The 18,645-nt window shown below is 39.2% G+C and overlaps 1 protein-coding gene across 11 annotated transcripts in view; it reads right to left on the bottom strand.

Moving 5' to 3' along the window:
- STXBP5L (syntaxin binding protein 5L) overlaps positions 1-18,645 on the bottom strand; it is a 207,158-nt gene that overhangs the window by 26,613 nt on the left and 161,900 nt on the right. For 3 of the 11 annotated variants that reach the window (XM_087756439.1, XM_087756436.1, XM_087756445.1), the window contains one exon: positions 12,028-12,078. The exons of the other annotated variants lie outside the window; for them this stretch is intronic. In XM_087756439.1, the coding sequence (XP_087612565.1) occupies positions 12,028-12,078 (51 nt within the window). The remainder of the gene's footprint in view (positions 1-12,027; positions 12,079-18,645) is intronic. 11 annotated transcript variants of the gene reach the window in all.

The following is an 18,645-nucleotide window of genomic DNA, read 5'->3' on the forward strand; positions in this document are numbered from 1 at the left end:
CATGCTCCTGTCTGATGGGGTGAGAAGCAAAACATGGCTGCTTTAAACTCGGCCTACATTTGCCTGTTCTTTGTTACTGGCAACAGTTCTTTAAACCACAACAATCCACTGATCAAGGCTTAGATCAGAGTTCAGAGTGGGCTGGACTGGATTACAAAACATTCATGTGATATTTTTCTTCCTCTCATGTTGGGTAAGGCAACGTGAGAAGAATTACTGAACACAATTTTCCCTTCAACATATGAAAGGATACACACCCCGGTGTAACTGTAATTCGGCAGGTAATGCATACTTACTAATTTAAGTAAACAGCAGATAATAAGCATAACAAAAATTCAGACTTAAGCAAGCACACTGAATATTTCTATTCAAAACTATGGAAGCTCAATACTATAGGTAAGGACAAGCTTGGAGGTCCTGCTTTCGTTCTAAGTGTCAGGTTATTTATATCTGAGAATTAGATTAGTTTTTAAGATTCTGTATATAAGTATCGCATTCGGTTAACCCTCTTTGATTTGTATTGTATCCAAGGAAAAGATGAATGTTAATACACCAAGATAAATTTATTTCTTGGTTACCATGCCATGATAGCTCCACTGTACATGATGAAAAGCTATTTCTACATTCAGATGATAAAACAGATTCTATACTAAATACAGCATATAGCGTGCTATTATATGTAGTCTTCCAATGTGTAAGTCACGTCCTTTTCACGTGAAAGCAGTTCAGTCTTGCAGAACAAAATCGGAAAGAATTGTTCAGAATTATAGTTTAAAAAGCAATTTAGTATCTGTACTGCATAATGAGACGGCTCTGTAGGAGACACAACTTCCATGATTCTTATCATGTTTCTTAATACATGGCTATTAACTGAGCTAACAGCAGATATAAAACTGATGTGGATGATTCATTCAACCTATGGTTAGGGAATTTTCCAAAATATGCTGGAACTATTCATGTATTTCAGGAGAAAGTCCTTTGAGATTGGGGGCTTTGTTCGAGGGCACAGGCTGACTGTTCAACCCCAGCAACATCCTCATCCAGCTGCTTCCTTTCTTCAAAACTCAGTTTGTGTGAAGGAGTTTCAGCATGATACCTAATTATCTCCAGGGGGATCCTAGGAAGTGGTGAGGAACATAACAGAGTAAAAAAGAATCATATTCTACAGAAACATCAACAACATTTGTGAGTCCCTTTCCCTGAACGTTGTACAGAATGGGCACAATTCATCTAAACCCCTATTCACTATGCCAAATTTGAAGACAAATGCTACTGTGTTTCTCTTAGTCCGCTTGCTTGTCTCAGTTACCTTCAAAGGCCCAAATTAAACAAAAACAATCAGTAGGATCTGGGCAGCTTTATATCCCTTTAGTGGTTTTGACAATGCCTTTCCGAATAAGCAAAGCCAGTTCCTGTGTATAAAAAAAAAAAAATCAGGCCTCATCCTAAAAGCTGCAGAGATATCCCTTCAAGTACTAAAGTTGGTGAAATGCTAGTGAGTGCTACAATAATGACCAGAAGAGGGATTTTAGTGATCAGCTACACACTTTTCTATATTTTAACACTGTTCTGTTCTTCTGATTAGGTATGATTATTTTTTTAAATATATACAACAAGGAGCAATGCAGCTCTTCAAACCTTAGTAAAAACAAAAAGACATTGTACAAAGAGTAATATAATTATGGGAAGTATGACTGCAACATTTCTGCTGAGGAGCTGATAAGAATCAAGCAGATAAAGACCATACAAATCTATGAGAGAATCCTATGTATATAAAAATTAATTTCTCACGGTTTTTTATGCTATAAGCTCAGTGATACAAAATGTTTCTAAAGAAGGTTATATACTATCTAAGAAAGGGTTCCTTACCACATTGTCCAAAGAAAAGCGATAAGAAAAAACCAATACTAGTTTCCTACAGTGTACTTTCTACGGGAGACTGTGAGAATGCTCATGCTATCACCCTTTGCCAAAATGACTGCAACAATTTACTCGCCTGCTGAGACCCGAGTCACCTGATCCTCCTTTGCCATGCCAGATGTCTTCCAATCACCCCAAGGAACAGATAGAGGAGGCTTGTAAAAACCTGGCTTTTTTCCAGTTTTGTTCGATTTGTAAGGAAGAACATTTTAACTTTTTTCCTTGCTGGCCTACTGGTTTTGTCATGTGGTCACTGGGGCTTTTCTCATATCAGAAATATTAGTTGATACTGAGCAGCAGTTGATATCGGAGACATTAACATTGGTACTTGAGAAGCAGTGCACGGATTGCTCTGTGCTGTTGATGCAGTAGCGCAACAGCTCCTAACTCTCTCTTCTTCTGGAGAAGGCAGAGAATAGTTGCTTGGGGAGAAAGCACTGCACAAAAAGCCCCTTCTCTTTTCTACCCTTTTCCACCACTGCATTTGCCATCGCCTCCTATCCCTTCCCATGGGGGCTGCTGCCCATGAGGTCAAGGGCATTTGCATTATACTCTGTAGTGCTCCTCGATTCCAGCAGAAGTAGCAGAGTTACTAATGCACGACATTTGGGCATCCTGGCTCAGCGGAGCTTATCCTTGAAGCAGTCCCCGGACTGTGTAACAGCCATCCCACTCTGCCAGGGCAGCAGCCTTTTCTCCTGTTTGTGGATAGCGAACGAAACAGCCAGGGTTCAGTTTGCAGCTATTCTGTTCATTGATTAAAAAGTGTAAGGCTCATGCAAGCCACTGGAAGTAATCATAGCAGATTACCCCATGCCACAATACATCAGTCCATTTTACACTGATTTAACTCCACTGACTTAATAAAGCAGATAGTAACAAATTGCATCTAAAATGTATTAAAATATGTAAAATAAAAGTTCACGACATAAAATCCTCTAATGTTCTCCACGTGCTGCTCCTACAGTGCAGGTCCTGGTTGTTTGCCTTCATCTGGGCTCGTAGCGTTGCCCATACGAATTAAAAATGCTTTAGCTATCCCTGTTACCGAACAGTAGCACCATTCAGTGCAGCGCGCACCCCAAAAACTGCTTAAAAAAAGAAACAGAACTGTGCTGGATGGAAGGCCAGTGTGTCACAAAAAATACCAGTGAGATGATGAGATTGAGAAGAACTGAAGAAGCAACATTAGTTACTGTGAACTAAACCACTGAGAGGAGCCTTCCGAGAGACGCAATGTGCAACGTGACAGCAGCAAGCCTGCTGGAGAGCCTGACATTTAATCTAATTTTTTTCGAGGAGTATTACACAGGCAGGAAGTGTATTATACATACACATGCTGATTTGAGTTTACACACAGTAACACATGTATGTTACACAGCCTGCCTTGTCACACAACTATTTTAAATTACTTGGTGACCTCTGCAAAAAGCAAAAGGAACGACCGATTTACCAGTGAAAAGCTGAACCCTTGTTAAAAACACATGTATTAAAAATGTCAGTAAGAAAGAAGAAACAAGCATTTGCAGTTGCTGCCTAGAAAGTTGTGTTACACTAGGCATAACAAATTAAAAAAAAAAAAAACCAACCATTTTTTCAGCTCTAACAAAGGGAAAAATTCACACAGAAAAACTCACTGAAAACTAGTTCTTACTAACGATCTGAGAGAGGCTGAGAACAAATGAATTAAAATACAACTGATTAGAAGCATTGTAATATCATCCTAAGTCGTAAGGAAGTAATCAATGCAAGAGCAGGCAAGAGGACCAGAGAGATGATTTAATACGGAGCAGAAAGAACCTGAAAAATGGGTCCCAGAGAATCTCCTCAACATATGTCAAGGAATACAATCTCTGCTGTTAAAAGGAGGAAAAGTCCATCTGTTTCCACTGGGGGATTTTTTTGTATTAGCAATAAATTAGATTTTGGGTAATAATTATGGGTGTGACTAACCTTTTTTCTTTACACAGCAAAGAGATACACATTTAAATCAAGGAAAAAAGATATCTCATAACTGTACAAATGGCCTGAAGAACAGTCTCAGGTTTGTATGTAAAATAACCAAAATTTGTGTAAAAGTAGTGTGATCATTCATTAGTGACAATATAGACTGGCACCTTAAAACTTTTAACAAATTATTCTTAAAAGAAAATCCCTTACAAAGCCAGGATCACAATTTTCTCTGGGTGCAGTTCTGTCAGCCAGGCAGGGGAGGAGGTGTGAGCCCTAGCAGAAGAGGTTAGTACAGAGGTACTGCCAGCAAAATTGTGTATTTACCATCGTGTCCTCATCAGTTTGAAGAGAAAGGATGAATTGCCCTATTGACATGCTGCTAGTACATTTAGGTCCATGCTAAGAGTATAATGTGCTGTCATTGTAATATACCGCCTGTGTAATGTAATGGTATTCTTATTATGGTAATGAACTCCTATCATGCGCTTGATCCTAGATATCATCATGTTTTTTGAAAGCAGAGTGAACAGATTTATTTTTCAGAGAAATAGAATACTGTGCAGTGGTTGAAAATGTTAAGTGTGTTGTCACTGACAAAGCCCCTTTTAAAACTCGTATTTTTGCCTGCGATTATGAACAATGAAACCAAAATACAAAATAAACACTATCCAAATGAAGAACACTAAGAGTGTATTACCGTATGTCATAACATCACATCTACATTATCATATCTGAAAAACCAAACCTTGCAGTGCAAATCTAAAAATAAATCTAGCTTTGTTCTCTGAGAACAGTGGGAAACTTTTGGACTACTTGGATCTAACTCTGCTCCTCAGACTCCTCTGCTGAATTTCTAGTGATCATGTAACACCACACTACTGGACCGACTGTCTCAAAAAGTACACAGCACTAAGCGTGCCTCAACCGAATAATGTAAAATAAATTGTTGCTATGCTTTGTGCAATAAACAGGAAAACACAGACAGAAAACTTGATTTAATTCTGAAACATAAGCATGAAACATGATACATGCTGAACTGCACAGCAGAGGACAACGCTGAGACATGCAAGTAGAGCAGATGAACCACAAGACCACCTAGGATATCAACAACTACCCCTGAGCATCCCTTATTAGTAGCATTGCACTTGCATTTTCAAGATGGAAAAATCTGGGTTTAATTCTCTGTTTTTGAAAATGAAAAATTCTTCAAAAAGGTTGGACTGGAAATATTTTTCCAACTTGAACATGACAAGAATAAAGCATGACACATGTCAGCTGGAGACTTTCTAAACAAAACTCCACCTTTCCATCTGAAATGAATGAACAAAATGTAAGATAATTACAACAAAAGTGTTTTTAGTCTGTTCTAGCCAGGTTCTTCCCGAGATTCTTCCCCTGATTTTTCCAAATCAAGTTATTTTTAACTAGAGGTAAGAATGTCTGAAATAATTGAGCTAGTATCACTCCATAGATGCTAACATTTAAATAATTTGCTTGCAAACACTCAACAGAAAAAGGCACAGACATGGCCAAATAAGGCATTCCAAATATAATTAAGTTTACACACAATTTTTATGCAGGAATCAAACAATTCTAAAAAAATCCAAGTTTTTCCAAACTTGTTAACATTATGCATTGTAGATTTTTGACAGATTTAATACCAGGTTATTGTAATAAATAAACTCATAACAATTGTTCATTCTTATTTTAATGTTACAAAACCAGATTTTATAGTTGAGAACTTCTGATTTAGAGTTCTTATTTATCCTTCACACAGGTCAATTACTAAGACTTTGGATGTTGCTTTAAGTCCAAACAAGATGATGGGACCATCTGTCTCATGGCCAAGTCTGCCTACAGATGACAGTCTGCGCGAGAGCTCAATCCCAGTCCAAGTTACTTACTATAGAGGACCTCTGGGTCCAGGCAGGTCTGGTAAATCTATGTGTAGCCCCAGATTTTGACTTCTGGAGGCTATTACAACCTGAGAAGTGTACAGAGACCACGGAATGGAAGAATACCACATATGTGTTTGCATTGCTTGAAAGGAGCGGAAAATGACTTACCTTTGAGAGTCCTCAGTAAGGAACACTTCTTTAAGTAAAAACAGAGAACTTAGGAACAGTGAATATCTACTACATTGTGAGCCTAACAGTTGTATATCATTTTGTTATTATCAACTCTTAAATGTGTGATGATCTTTACCGCTTGTTTTGTTGTTTCAACTAACAAATTTTACTGCCTTTCCTTCATGACTACATTTAACTGTACCAGTTATAAACATTTTAGGTATGGTATCATTTTGATAATTTTAAGCGCTTACCTTTCCTTTAAACTACTTGCTTGTTAAATCTCCCATATAGATCAGTTGGGTTGTGTTGGTTTGGTTTTGTTTGTTTGTTTGTTTTTTAATCTGGAAGCATTAGAAGTCAGAACACAGCCCCCTTCTGCATTTGAAATATAACCACGCAGCACATGCCTGTTATGCTGTAATAGCCGACAGAGTTAACCTGCTGATCAGCTCTTGTTGCTTTTTCTTATTCTGGTTATTTGGACTGGCAGAGTGCTAATATATCTGTTAACATAGGTTCTCTTCTCCAAATGTTTGACCATAAACCTTCTCTTATTTAGTTAAGGAAGAAACTGGTGCTGTCATACACCTGACCTTCAGCAGATGAAAGAGACTTTTGCCTAGTAGGGTCCTAGCGACAGAATGTCAAAATCCAGACCTTAACATGTGAAATTGCGGAGAGGCCAAACGTTTAAAACCATTTCTGTAAAAGTGAAAGCCAACCCACAAAGTTTTTCATCTTAATAGCGATCAAACTTGCAGCAAAAAAAGCAAACCGCATCCTCCATTGAATCAGCAAGAGCACAGCCAGCAGCTTGAGGGATGTAGTCCTTCCCCTCTAGTTGGTTGAGACTGCATCTCAAGTCCTGTGCTCAGTTTTGGGCTCCCCATTACAAGTAAGATACTGACATATGAATTCAGCAGGGTCCACCAAGCTGGCAAGGGAGTTGGCACACACGATGTAAGAGGAGAGGCTGAGAACTGGGGTTGTTTCTCAGCCTTAAGAACAGAAGACTCAGGGGAGACCTTATTACTGTCTGCAACTACCTGATCTGAGTACACGGAGAAGACAGAGCCAGACACTTCTCAGAGGTGCACAGTGATCGGAGGAGAGGCAAAGGAAACAACTTGGAACACGGGAAATTCTGGTTAGATATTAGGAACAACTTTTTTCCTGTGTGGATGGATCAAATACTGGAAGAGATCACCCAGAGAGGTTGTGGACCCCCTGTCCTTGGAGGCATTTGAGACTCAACTGGACACTGTCCTGACCTACCTGGTCTACCTAGAACTGCTTTGAGCAGAGTGATGGCCTAGACAGCGTCCAGAGGTCCCTTCCAACCTTAATTACGCTATGATTCCAACTACAAGCAGAGTTCAGATGATTCCTCAATTCAGCTGGTATTTTCAGACTGAAAAGTGAACAGAAATTACCCTACTCTTTTGGAAGGAGACACACAGTTGACAGTCCATAATATCCTTTGCATGTAAAAATACATATCATTTTCAGTGTATATTGCCAAGCAATTCAAGAAAAGCATTGTTAAATTTGGATGTCTGAATTGCCTTTCCTAAAAATGTCATACCAAGGAGGAAAGCAACTCATATAATTTCAAATTTTCTAAAAAGTTCTTTGGCATTGTAAACAGAATTACAGATCCAGAGCCAGAAAATCTAGTGCAGAACACTCCACTTAAAATCTACCAGTTTGTCCAATGCAGCAGTAAGCAAAAACAGATTAAAAGCTTCAAAATTTTGCCAGTGCCTAATGTCTGCTGAAACTACTTTGAAAGGGTAAAGCAAGAATTGCTGTAACCCAACTGCTCATCCTTAAAATAAAAATGAGGTCTTCTTTACGATATCTGGGTATTGTTTCATAGGCTTGGGAGCATCCGGGAAGTGACGCTTCCCTTGCAATGAACGACAAAGGCATCGAATGGTGGATGTTTTCCTATTATAATTCTATTATGATATGCACAAATCTTTAAGAAAAGAAAAATCAAACAGATTCCACAAGCCTCGTACAAAATGAACAAAATGGAATACAGAGTTATAACCGAAGCTCCTTTGTCTGATCCCTACAATCGTGTTTTATGAAGCCAACTTTCAGAATTAAAGCTTTTGGGCCTCAGCATCAGGAGACATTTCTCAAATCCTTGAAAAAACTGAGCTTATTTGGTACTTTGTCTAGTTTTTCACTGCTGTATAAAATGGGAGACATTAACTCTGACCTGGTAAAGAATTCATTCACTGCTTATAAATATCTCCAGAAAGCACAGGAAATTATATTAATCTTTTGAAAATCACAGCTTAGCAAGAGGAAACAAAAGATGTCTGTCTCTATTTGTATTTTCTTTTGTTCTTTGCCTAATAAAGACTAGGTGATAGCATAAATTCATACAGTGAAAGCATCTGTTCATAGGAATTAAATAAAAATTAGCAGTTACCTAGTATCGCCATATTTAGTTAGGACTTCTGTCTAGCTCCCTGTGATCACCTGGAAACTTCGAAAGCTTTTAATGAAATGAGCAGAAATATTCCCTAAAAGAAAAATACAAGCTCATGCTTGAAGTGGCTGGTGAAGCAAAGTTAGAAAACTCTCATATAAAAGCAGTTGTATATGTCTGGACATATCCCAGATTCTCCACTTGATTAAATTAGATTAGGATTATCCCCATAATTCATTTCACTGCAACAGCACGGAGATGTAGATGATCGTTTCAGAAAACTTTGGGAAACAGTATCAGGTTCAAAAATAAAGATACTATCATTGAGAGCTGCCTCTGAATGAAAGGGTCATAGGGAAACTGTACAGTATATGCAGTGTGACATCTTCCTTCTGGCCAGCTCAAATAAACATTGGGTTGCTATGATCTGCAGCAGCTAAAACTATCAAAAAGTTTCACTGTATCCCCACATAAGGCATATTCTCACATTTCTGTGTGGAGATATGGCATCCACAGGTGGCAAGTTCTTCAGCAAGGATAGATAATAATCACTACATCAAAATAAGAAGATGCTGAGGTCAACTAAATTATCAGTCATACAGGGGTCAAAATGGAGTCCCAAAGTACCTTTAAGTCATGAAAATCCTGACAAGGTTTAACTAGGACACCCTCAGTCATCAGATCACACATTATTCCCTTAAATGCTAGCAAACTGCTCCCCAAGCAATTCTCGGTACTGGCAGCACCTCCACCTGAAACAGATTTAATTTCTACTTAACCTCTCCTATTACAATTCAAAGCAAAGTGAAAGCAAGGACATTACATCAGCCAGATCCTAAGAAGGGAGCAGAACTGTAAGCTGCCAAATGCTAATGTATTTCCCAATTAGCTGCAGACGGTGCCGAGAGCAGGCGATGTATCAGCACTCTATGAAAAGCTATGAGCCAGAGCCAGTGGGATGAATGTACAGTATCTTATCGCTTGAAAGTGGTGACCTGAATATCTTCAAAAGAAGCATGGGCCGGAGAGTATTGTTATCCCCCTGAATATTCAGAGTATGGGTACAATCTCAGGCGACAGCCAAACAGTGGATAAATGATCTCTAAGAGCTCTGCCAGTGTATCCAGGACATTTTGGAGCAGAAGTAAATGAAATGCAGACATTATTCTTCACCTTTACCAGGAACTCTCATTTAAATGTAGCTCCTTACTTCAAGAAAGAGAGGCTTTTTCCAGCCTGCTGTAAACTAAGCAGTCTATAATCCAGCAGTTTTAATGGCTAGAATAATTAACAGGAATCTTCTGCCCTTCTAAGACAGTCATGAAGGAGAACCGAAACAAGTTTTTTTTTGTTTGCTTCAAGTTTGGTTTTTCTCCTTCCTCTGCAGCTGATTGACCATGACTCTCTGCCAGCTTATACATCGAATGCTGCTTCCACATGCTTTATCCTTAGCAATCCACCAGGCTTCTTGGTAATACGAGTACAGCGCACCCAAGAGCTGTGGCAGTGACAACAAACGGAATGCTTAAGTGACACTTTGGTACTACCTTTCGCTGTGTATAAAGTGTTTGAAATTAATGGATTTCCACTAGTTTCTGCAAGAGGTTGAAACAGACCTTCTTAGACTTATTTTTACTTTATACTTGTTCTACATTATTAAAAAATAATGAGTCCAGGTAAATAGAAGAATAGTAGCAACATGACTCTTCTGAAATCAAAATCACAGACAGGATTATGCATTCCATTAATCTTCAAACTTCCCTACATGTGTCATACATTTAAGATGGATCATCATGCCTCCTACGCTCTTAGGTTGAATTTCTTTAACTTTTACAGCTTTCCTTTTGTACGTAGTTATCCTGCTCCCCAGTTCTCGAGGTTTGGGGTTTCTGTGTTTGGTTTTGGTTTCTGTTTGGTTTTTTTTGTTTTCTTTTCTTTTTTTCATAAATCTGCCTTCAATTTGTCAATATATTCTAGACAATGTTTACAATATTGTCCAGCTCCCAGTATGATTACAGGAAAGCTGACGGTAAGGCAGTTTTTTTCCTCTGATATCCAACTTTTTTATATAATACAGTAAAGCCCTCACCACTTCTAGTTACACTGATTTGTTTCTTGCTTTTCTAAAAAACTATAAATCCAGTCTTTTACACATCAAATGTGTCTTTTTCTTGTGTTATGATTCAGGATGTAAGTCTATTTCATGCTATGTGTCCTTCAAGATTATATATTTTTAATAATACTAACAAAAAGAAGTCTGATCTGTAGAATATGGTTTCGTTTTAGGTCCTACCCTATGGCTATTTTGATACTCTAAGTATTCACCTTCCCTCTTAATAGCTGCCCATTTATTTAGTGATAAATATTAATTTTTACAGGTCTATAGCTGCCTACATCACTCCTTCTACCTGTTTGAGTATTATGAGTGTTACAGTTTTCCACTCCAAATTTTTTTGTACTGTATTTCTACATTCCTAGTTTCTCAGACATCACTGTTAATGATGGAGTAAGTTATTTCAACTAAATCACTCTGTATACTGAAATCTGCACAATCTGGATTGAATTTCCTAATGATTTTTCAACATTTATTTACTTAATCTTTATCAGAAGCTATGAGCAGTTTTCCAAGTTCCTCAGTCATTTATAACGTGGAAGACATATTTATTCCCCTGACTTGTGCCTTGGGGAACAGTGCTACATTGGTTAATACATGCACATGATTCCTAGTGACAGAAATTAAGTTCAGCTGCATTATGCAAGGATGTGATCTAACTTTAATTTCTATCTCTAAAAAGACACTCAAAAGTAATGAGGCATGGCTACACAGCTTTTTCAGTCATCTTACACGAGAAACTCCCCATGAGAGCAAAACTAAAAAGGACTCCTTGAGACTGAGAATATTTAAACACAATTATAAAAATCTTCGTGTGAACCACACATTCCAACCCAAATGCCAGGAGCAATCCCCTTTACGTGGATATTTAAGAGGGCATGATCTGCCCCAAACATTTTTACGTTACGCAAGATGTTGAATTTTCATTTTAGGTTTTTTGAGGTGAAATTTCTGCTCTCGCTATGCATTTCCACTGAAATATTAAAGAAGAATTGAGAAAAAGGTTACAGCAAACTGTGCACTTTAACAGTTGGCTGAGGTAAGTCTTACAGAGAGGACTGAGATGCAAAAGACTGATTTCTGGATCTGACTTCTCAGAAGTTCAAAGACACCATAAAATATAGATGTTCAACCATCTTACCACTGTTGTGGCACGGAATTTGTACATCAAATAAAGAAATTAGACTAGCGCATGCATTGGGTGTTATAGGCAGAGATAAACATCACTGACAACCAGTTATAATGGCTCAAGTGTGTAAAAAGTTCTGGAGCCTTTTCATAATAAAATATTACACACACAGTGTGTAATGACTGGCAAAATACGTCTACATGAAATAAATGAATATTAAACAAGCAAAATGCTGAGAGCTGCCAACAGAACTGTATGGGTTAATAGGTGGTTTTTAGAAAGCCTTTTCAGACAAAGCCTCCAAGGTTATTGTGTTATCTCATGAATCAGTTGGTACAATGTTTTGCCAATGAATGTAAGGAAGTTTAAAGCTGTTGGCTTTCGCCTACCGTACCAAGATCAGTCTTAAGATCTGTTGGCAGACTTAACTTTCTTGATCCTTTAACTGAAACAACAGAAAAAGGAGAAAGGCAGTTGTTAATAAGTAAGAAAGAAAAAGGAGCGAGGGAAAACAACATGCCATCTTCTGGTTAATACCATGTTGCAAATTTGTAGCACTTTTTTTTTTTTTTTAATCAGCATATAAAGGCAGAATTATGGTTTAAATATTTTCATGTACACCATTCAGCAAAATAAATGCAACTGAACAAAGAAGCACTGGAAAAAACATTACTCCAGCTCTCAAGAAGTGAATGGTGCTTTACACAGCTTTGGCTGTGTGCTGCAATATCTTACCTTGTGATGACAGGAATGATAAGAAAAACCCGAATGAGATTAGGGCAAATATTGCAAATGCTGGTTATGCAGCATATCACAAATATTTAAACACCTGGAAACCAATTTAATAACAGGGTGTAATGAAATTATGAGTTCTGATGACATCATACCTCAAGATACCATTTGAAAAAGAGAGGGCATATTGTACAGGTAATGGAGACACACTATTGTAGTATTACGGAAAGGAAGACAGATTGCACAGAAACGAAATACAGAAGCTTCAGGATATAATGTGGTGTTACCCAGACATCAAAATATTGCACTCAATTTACTGAAGATTTAATTATCTGTTGCGTTCCAATTATGCAACAAAACTACGATTTTGCTTCTGTTCAAATATGTTTTCATTTCCTTACACGAGCACATTTTTAAACAATGAACACCAGAGAACTGAAATGAAGCATGTCTTGTAGCAGTCAAAACAGCATTAAATTTATTAAAAGAATGCCTTAAGAAATCTGTTATTAATTATTCAGAAGACTTAATTTCCAGTATGGTTCTTTCATTTTGCATTCATTCAGTATTTTTTCACATTGTTTTCTGGCTTTTACCCCTTACCCATACTGTCTGTTACTAGAAGTGAACAATTAAGTATTTGTCAGCTAACTATTACGCTTCTAAAGAAAGTCCCACATGGTAAGTATCACAGTGACAGGAACACTGGGACATATGAATTATAAGGCACAAGTCCTTTGTAATTTCTAGTTACTAAGGTTTTAGGTCAGAAGGATGCCCAGAACAGCCACTTATCATTTCAAGTCACAGAGCCCCTAAAAAGAAATTCTGTTGCATTCTTTTGAAGTGTCATAAACTGTAAAGCCTGCAATGTGGCAGAAGAAAATATCAGCTCGCACCTATGTTAGATGTTTTTCTTTCTTTCTTCAGGGAAGAGCAGGGGAGCCCTTCAGGCTCTTAAGCAACATTTTGGTATCAGTAGAACCAGCATAGCCCTCCCAGTAACCCATTTCTAGCTGTCACTTTAACTGGATGCTTTGGGACAAGGCAAAGAGATCTCTTCAGATCAACCCAACATCCAAATATACATCACTAACACTACTACAGTAAAATTCTCTAATTTGGATACCAAGTGTTAGGCTCCTACATCCATTTTAGGCATTCACACAAAGGGCGGCTTGATTTTCAGAACAGCCTTTTAAAAACATCCCATTTATCTGAGCAGCTGTCATACACTCTTTCAGACTGTGAATGGAGGATACAGCTCCAGAAAATCAGTGCTTTGCTACAGAGAGAGAGAAAGAAGCATCACTTGTGATATAATCTCCTTTGAAGGAAAGGACAACATCTGGCCCAACCAGCTCTCTGAAAAAGGATTACTAATTCCTAAGGAAGACTGTAGGACACTTTACTAACAGGCTCGGATCTAGATTAGGATATTTCAGAGCTATAAAACCTAGCTGCATTTAATACCAAGGAGCTTCATTAGTGCTGCCATCATGGAGGCTTAGAGCTTTGCAAATTGGTGATTTAACCGCTTCTATTTCTATGTTACAGGTGTTCCTGTATAACAGGAATTACATGTCTTGTGTTGTATGCCACGGCTGTTCCCAAATTGTGGTATACATGTCTGAACTGCAAGACTGCAGAAATAGCTCCCACCTATTTGTGTGCAGGCTTATATAGCACATGCAAAGTATGTACTTTCTGATTCCTCTGAAGGACTCTAAGCGGGCTTGATTTGGGAGCTGCCACAGCTGCGCACAGACAAAATAGGCATACCGTACTGAAGGCTGCAATCTAACACAGCCTCAGGATGCTGAAGGGACTGAGGACTGGCAAGAGGAGGAGCATACAGTTGATGAGTTGGTTTATGGGTACAGGGATAGAGTAGAGGACATGGTGACCGGGGGGCTAAAGGACAAAGGAGACACATAGCATGAAGAAATGAAGGAAGTGCAGTTGAGGAAGCCAGGAGTTACTCCTACCACCATCTCCACCACCAAATTTGAAATTTTGGTGTAGGACATGATTGTGCTAGGACACAGCGTGGACCACTGTCAATAGACCACATTTCCGGGAGTAAAAACAAAAGGAGGAGCTGGTTGCTTTCATGCTTTACTGTAATTAAAGCTGTGCATATTACTTTGGAGGGGGTAAAACTATCTTTTTACTATTGAACTGATCAGAATACGGATATTATGTAACCTATTTTTAGTACCTATACCATGTATATTTTACTATCTCTACATTTATTATAAAGGAGGATCATGCATGTAAACTTATCTTGCTGAGAATAAGCTTTTGAAACCAGTTTAATTTGAGAATGAAGCATACTATAAAGGTTCAAGAGGCTAGCAGAGTTGTTACCATTATTTGTTTGCTTTCATGCTGGAGGCAGCTGGCAGAAACCGTGATGCCGCAGTGCAAGGCAAGACAGCCCCTGCCCAAAAGAGCTTAATGTGTAAACAGTCAAGTTATCCAACTGTGGGATGAGAAAGAGGCACAGACAGAGTTAACGGGTACAGTCTGGCAGCTAGCTAAGCTGAGCACCCAGGTCTCCTGACCGGACAGTGTTGTATCTTGTAGCTATACGGTTCTTATCAGTCTTTCAATGAAAACAAAAAACAAAGGCACAACCAACAAACACATGTGCGCTCACAGCTATGACATTCAGTGGTGTGTTTCCCTCAGCTATTACAGCAGGACTGTAGTCAGAGAATTTAATATTATTCAAAATGAAGGTAACTTCATACAGATCTTTTTCTATTAGAATCATAGAACCATAGAATCGTTCAGGTTGGGAAAGACCTTTAAGATCATCAAGTCCAACCGTTAACCCAGCACTGCCAAGTCCACCACTAAACCATGTCCCTAAGCACCACATCTACCCGTCTTTTAAATACCTCCAGGGATGGGGACTCAACCACGTCCCTGGGCAGCCTGTTCCAATGCTTGACAACCCCTTCAGTGAAGAAATTTTTCCTAATATCCAACATAAACCTCCCCTGGAGCATCTTGAGGCCATCTCCTCTCGTCCTATCACTTGTTACTTGGCAGAAGAGACCAACCCCCACCTGGCTACAGCCTCATTTCAGGCAGTTGTAGAGAGCAATAAGGTCTCCCGTGAGCCTCCTTTTCTCCAGGCTGAACAACCCCAGCTCCCTCAGCTGTTCCTCATAAGACATTCGTTGCCCCGACTCACTTTCCATATGCCAGATTCTGCCTGCATAACACTTTGGAATATCAGTCCCAGTTCTCCACTGCTAAAACATGGATTTAAGAGCCTAATATTTAGCTACCCAGTTGGACAAGGTACACAATAAGGTCCTGGAGATTTGGCTACTGGGGCTCAGAGCCAATGTAGAGATAGCCCTTTTCTTTTGGTGGCCTCAGGCAGAGCGCCCCAGGCAGCACTTTCCCGTGGGAGCTACTTTCAAGCTGAACCTAACTCTCTCTCTGCCCTGAGCTACAGCTCCTGCCGCATTGCTGCCAGTCCGGTGCCTGGCCATGGCCCTGCTGATCCAGACCTGGACTCACAGACCGACATCCTTCCCTGGCCCCGGACCTGCCTGGCGATCACCAGGCTGTGCTTGCCCCTGCTCCCTTGCTTAGCTCCTGTCTCCCTGGTCCATAGGAGCTGCTGGCCCCTGTTGGTAAGCTCAGGCCCCCTTGAACCCTGAGCCATGCACCATGGGCTGCAGGGGGCTACCCGTGCTGCTCCCACTGAGCCAAACGCCCAAACCCAGGGCCCCGTTTCCTCCCCTCTGCCAGCTCATACTGCTCCCTGTTCCTTGCTAATCCCTACATACACATCCCTTCTCAAGATCTTAAGCACGCATGAATTCACCTGATCAGAAACCCTCTCGCATATTTGGAAAAAGCGATAAAATACACCTTGTATTCACAGTGCAGGAGCTAACCTCTCTTTAATGATTAATTTGCCTTCTGACTAGTAAACATTCTTTTTAATTTAATATAAATAAGTAGAAATGGTTATGCTGTTATCAATGATTAAGTTTCAAAATAAATTAAATTCTATGTTTTCCACACACACAAAATGTTTTGAAACATTTACTTTCTTGTTTGTTTTCCATGAGAATATAATTTTCAAACTGAGTCAAATCTCTTCAGCTACTTCACAGTTACCCACAAGTTAAAAAAGAGCAACTGTTAGAAATTTAATAATATTCTTCTTGAAACAAAACTATTTAAAACCATTTCATGTAGGAAAGCTGAAGCTTGGCATGGCACGGGCCTAATCCCAGCAGATTTAACCAGTGGAATGAATCAGGATAGCAGCACTTGGAAATCACAGTACGTATAAAAACTCATAATCTTGCCAGCACGGACCTGTTCCAAAGCTCCTGGGAATCAATTGTGGAAATCTTTACATAGCCTTCTCTAAGCTCTATAGTCTTAAAAGCATTTTTGGACGTGAGCCCCCAGTATGAAGGTGATTTCTCAGGAAAAAAACACAAATGCACTTTGATTTTAGAACACACATTTGAGAAATCACTCTCCTATACACGGACCGATGAAATTCTTTCCTTCTGGTCTTTGAAAGAAGTCTAAACTGTCCATTGCATCTTACACAACAAAGTTAAATAACCACTGAAAGATGCATTTTCTTGTGCCCACAGTGTATTCTCAACTACATGCGTCAGAATGAAGCTACATATAAATGGCTAAAGCAGTAAGGGACATATATATTATGTAATTATGTATATTATATATATTATATTCCTAGGAGCCCCTGAATAAATTTTCCTAATGAGCTGAACCAATGTTATTCCATATATATTGCTATATCTAGAATACATTTTATTTACAGTAGAAACTGCCACACTGTTTATTCACAAATAAACAGAATCTTTCAAATGGCTTTATTAAATTTTGTCTTCCTGTATAGTATTGGAAATGCATCACTATAGTATTTGAATACTAATTTAATTAAAGTAAGATACCAGTGGTTAAGGAAGATTATTCCTCTCCTCTGCCTACCATTCTTAAAATGCAAGGTTGGTATTTCTTCACTTGCTGCTACCCCCTATGTGGCACTGTGAATTTCAGAAAAATTTTCATCAAATGCTTTAATTTCATGTTCTAGTCTGAAAGGCATTCAGAACGGGAATCTGATTTTTCAATTACATTGTCTGCAAAGCCATGCTTTAGTAAATAGTACAGGAGAAGCACCTGAAAAGACAGTCTTGTGAAACAAGTTTAAAATATTGCTTAATGGAAAGAGTTGGATTTGTACTGAATTAGAAACCAGCCCTGCATGTAAAATAAGGAGTATTCTTCAGCACTGAGTCTCTTGCTCAGTGCTCCAACATTCCTATCAGTGACAGGACACAACTGCCTAATTCTGATTTGGAGCAGGGGAGAAAACAAAGCTGAATTACTGAGTTGACCTAGGCTAGCTCTGCAGAAGCTTCATCAGAGGTTAAAACATTGACAAGCTGTAGGATGTTACAGGCAAAATACATTTTTCAGGGAAACGGAGATGGTTCAGGCAGGCTAAGCAATGTCCAGGATCAGACCAAGAGATGAGCAGGCGGGACATTTTTCAATCTGGGCCTGGTTGGAACTGAAATCTACGTTACTCATGGTTCTCTTAGATGTAAAACTGTTTGCGTCTACATTGGCAATTAGCGTGCTGGAGGGATTCTTCCTAGGCATTGTCTTGAAGTCTCAAAGTACGCATGTGAGCACATCAGTGTTGTTCCTCAAATCATTCCCCTTCTGATGGAGCTGCGGGTGAAGTCGCTCACCAGCATGCCGTCACGTGTGCAGTGTTTGCCACTTAGACTAGTGTCCTCCAGCCGTCTGCATTTTGTGTATGCATTGTGCATACTCAGGGCCAGTAACCAGCATGAACTTCACTGTCAGGTGAAGAACTGATGTTGATGTGGTCTGGCAACCCTAATGAATTGCAACAAATCAAACCGCATTCCTTCTGTCTTTGCAACCTCATCAGTTGGTGATGTAATCCTACCCAGTTGGACCTTCACTGGGCAGCAGCTTGCATCACTTGACTCAGCAGCCAAGTGTTCTTTCTGTTTCTGCTGTATTTCTGAAGGATAAAGTCTTGGCCTATCTTCAGCAGAGAATTGCGGTCACTGGTTTTAGAAACACAGATATCATGGGACTCTACAGCCCACTTCCATTACGGAGCTTGTGTGCCATGAACTTTACATAGATCAAAGGCAAGATTGGAAGTAGAAGGATCCTGACTGATGAGTCCGTAACTATGCAGATCAATCAGTTGTGTTCTACG

This window comes from Nipponia nippon, unplaced genomic scaffold (genome assembly GCF_047370975.1).
Source record: "Nipponia nippon isolate SJK-2023a ecotype South Korea unplaced genomic scaffold, ASM4737097v1 scaffold_2, whole genome shotgun sequence".
In the NCBI taxonomy this organism is placed as follows: Eukaryota; Metazoa; Chordata; class Aves; order Pelecaniformes; family Threskiornithidae; genus Nipponia; species Nipponia nippon.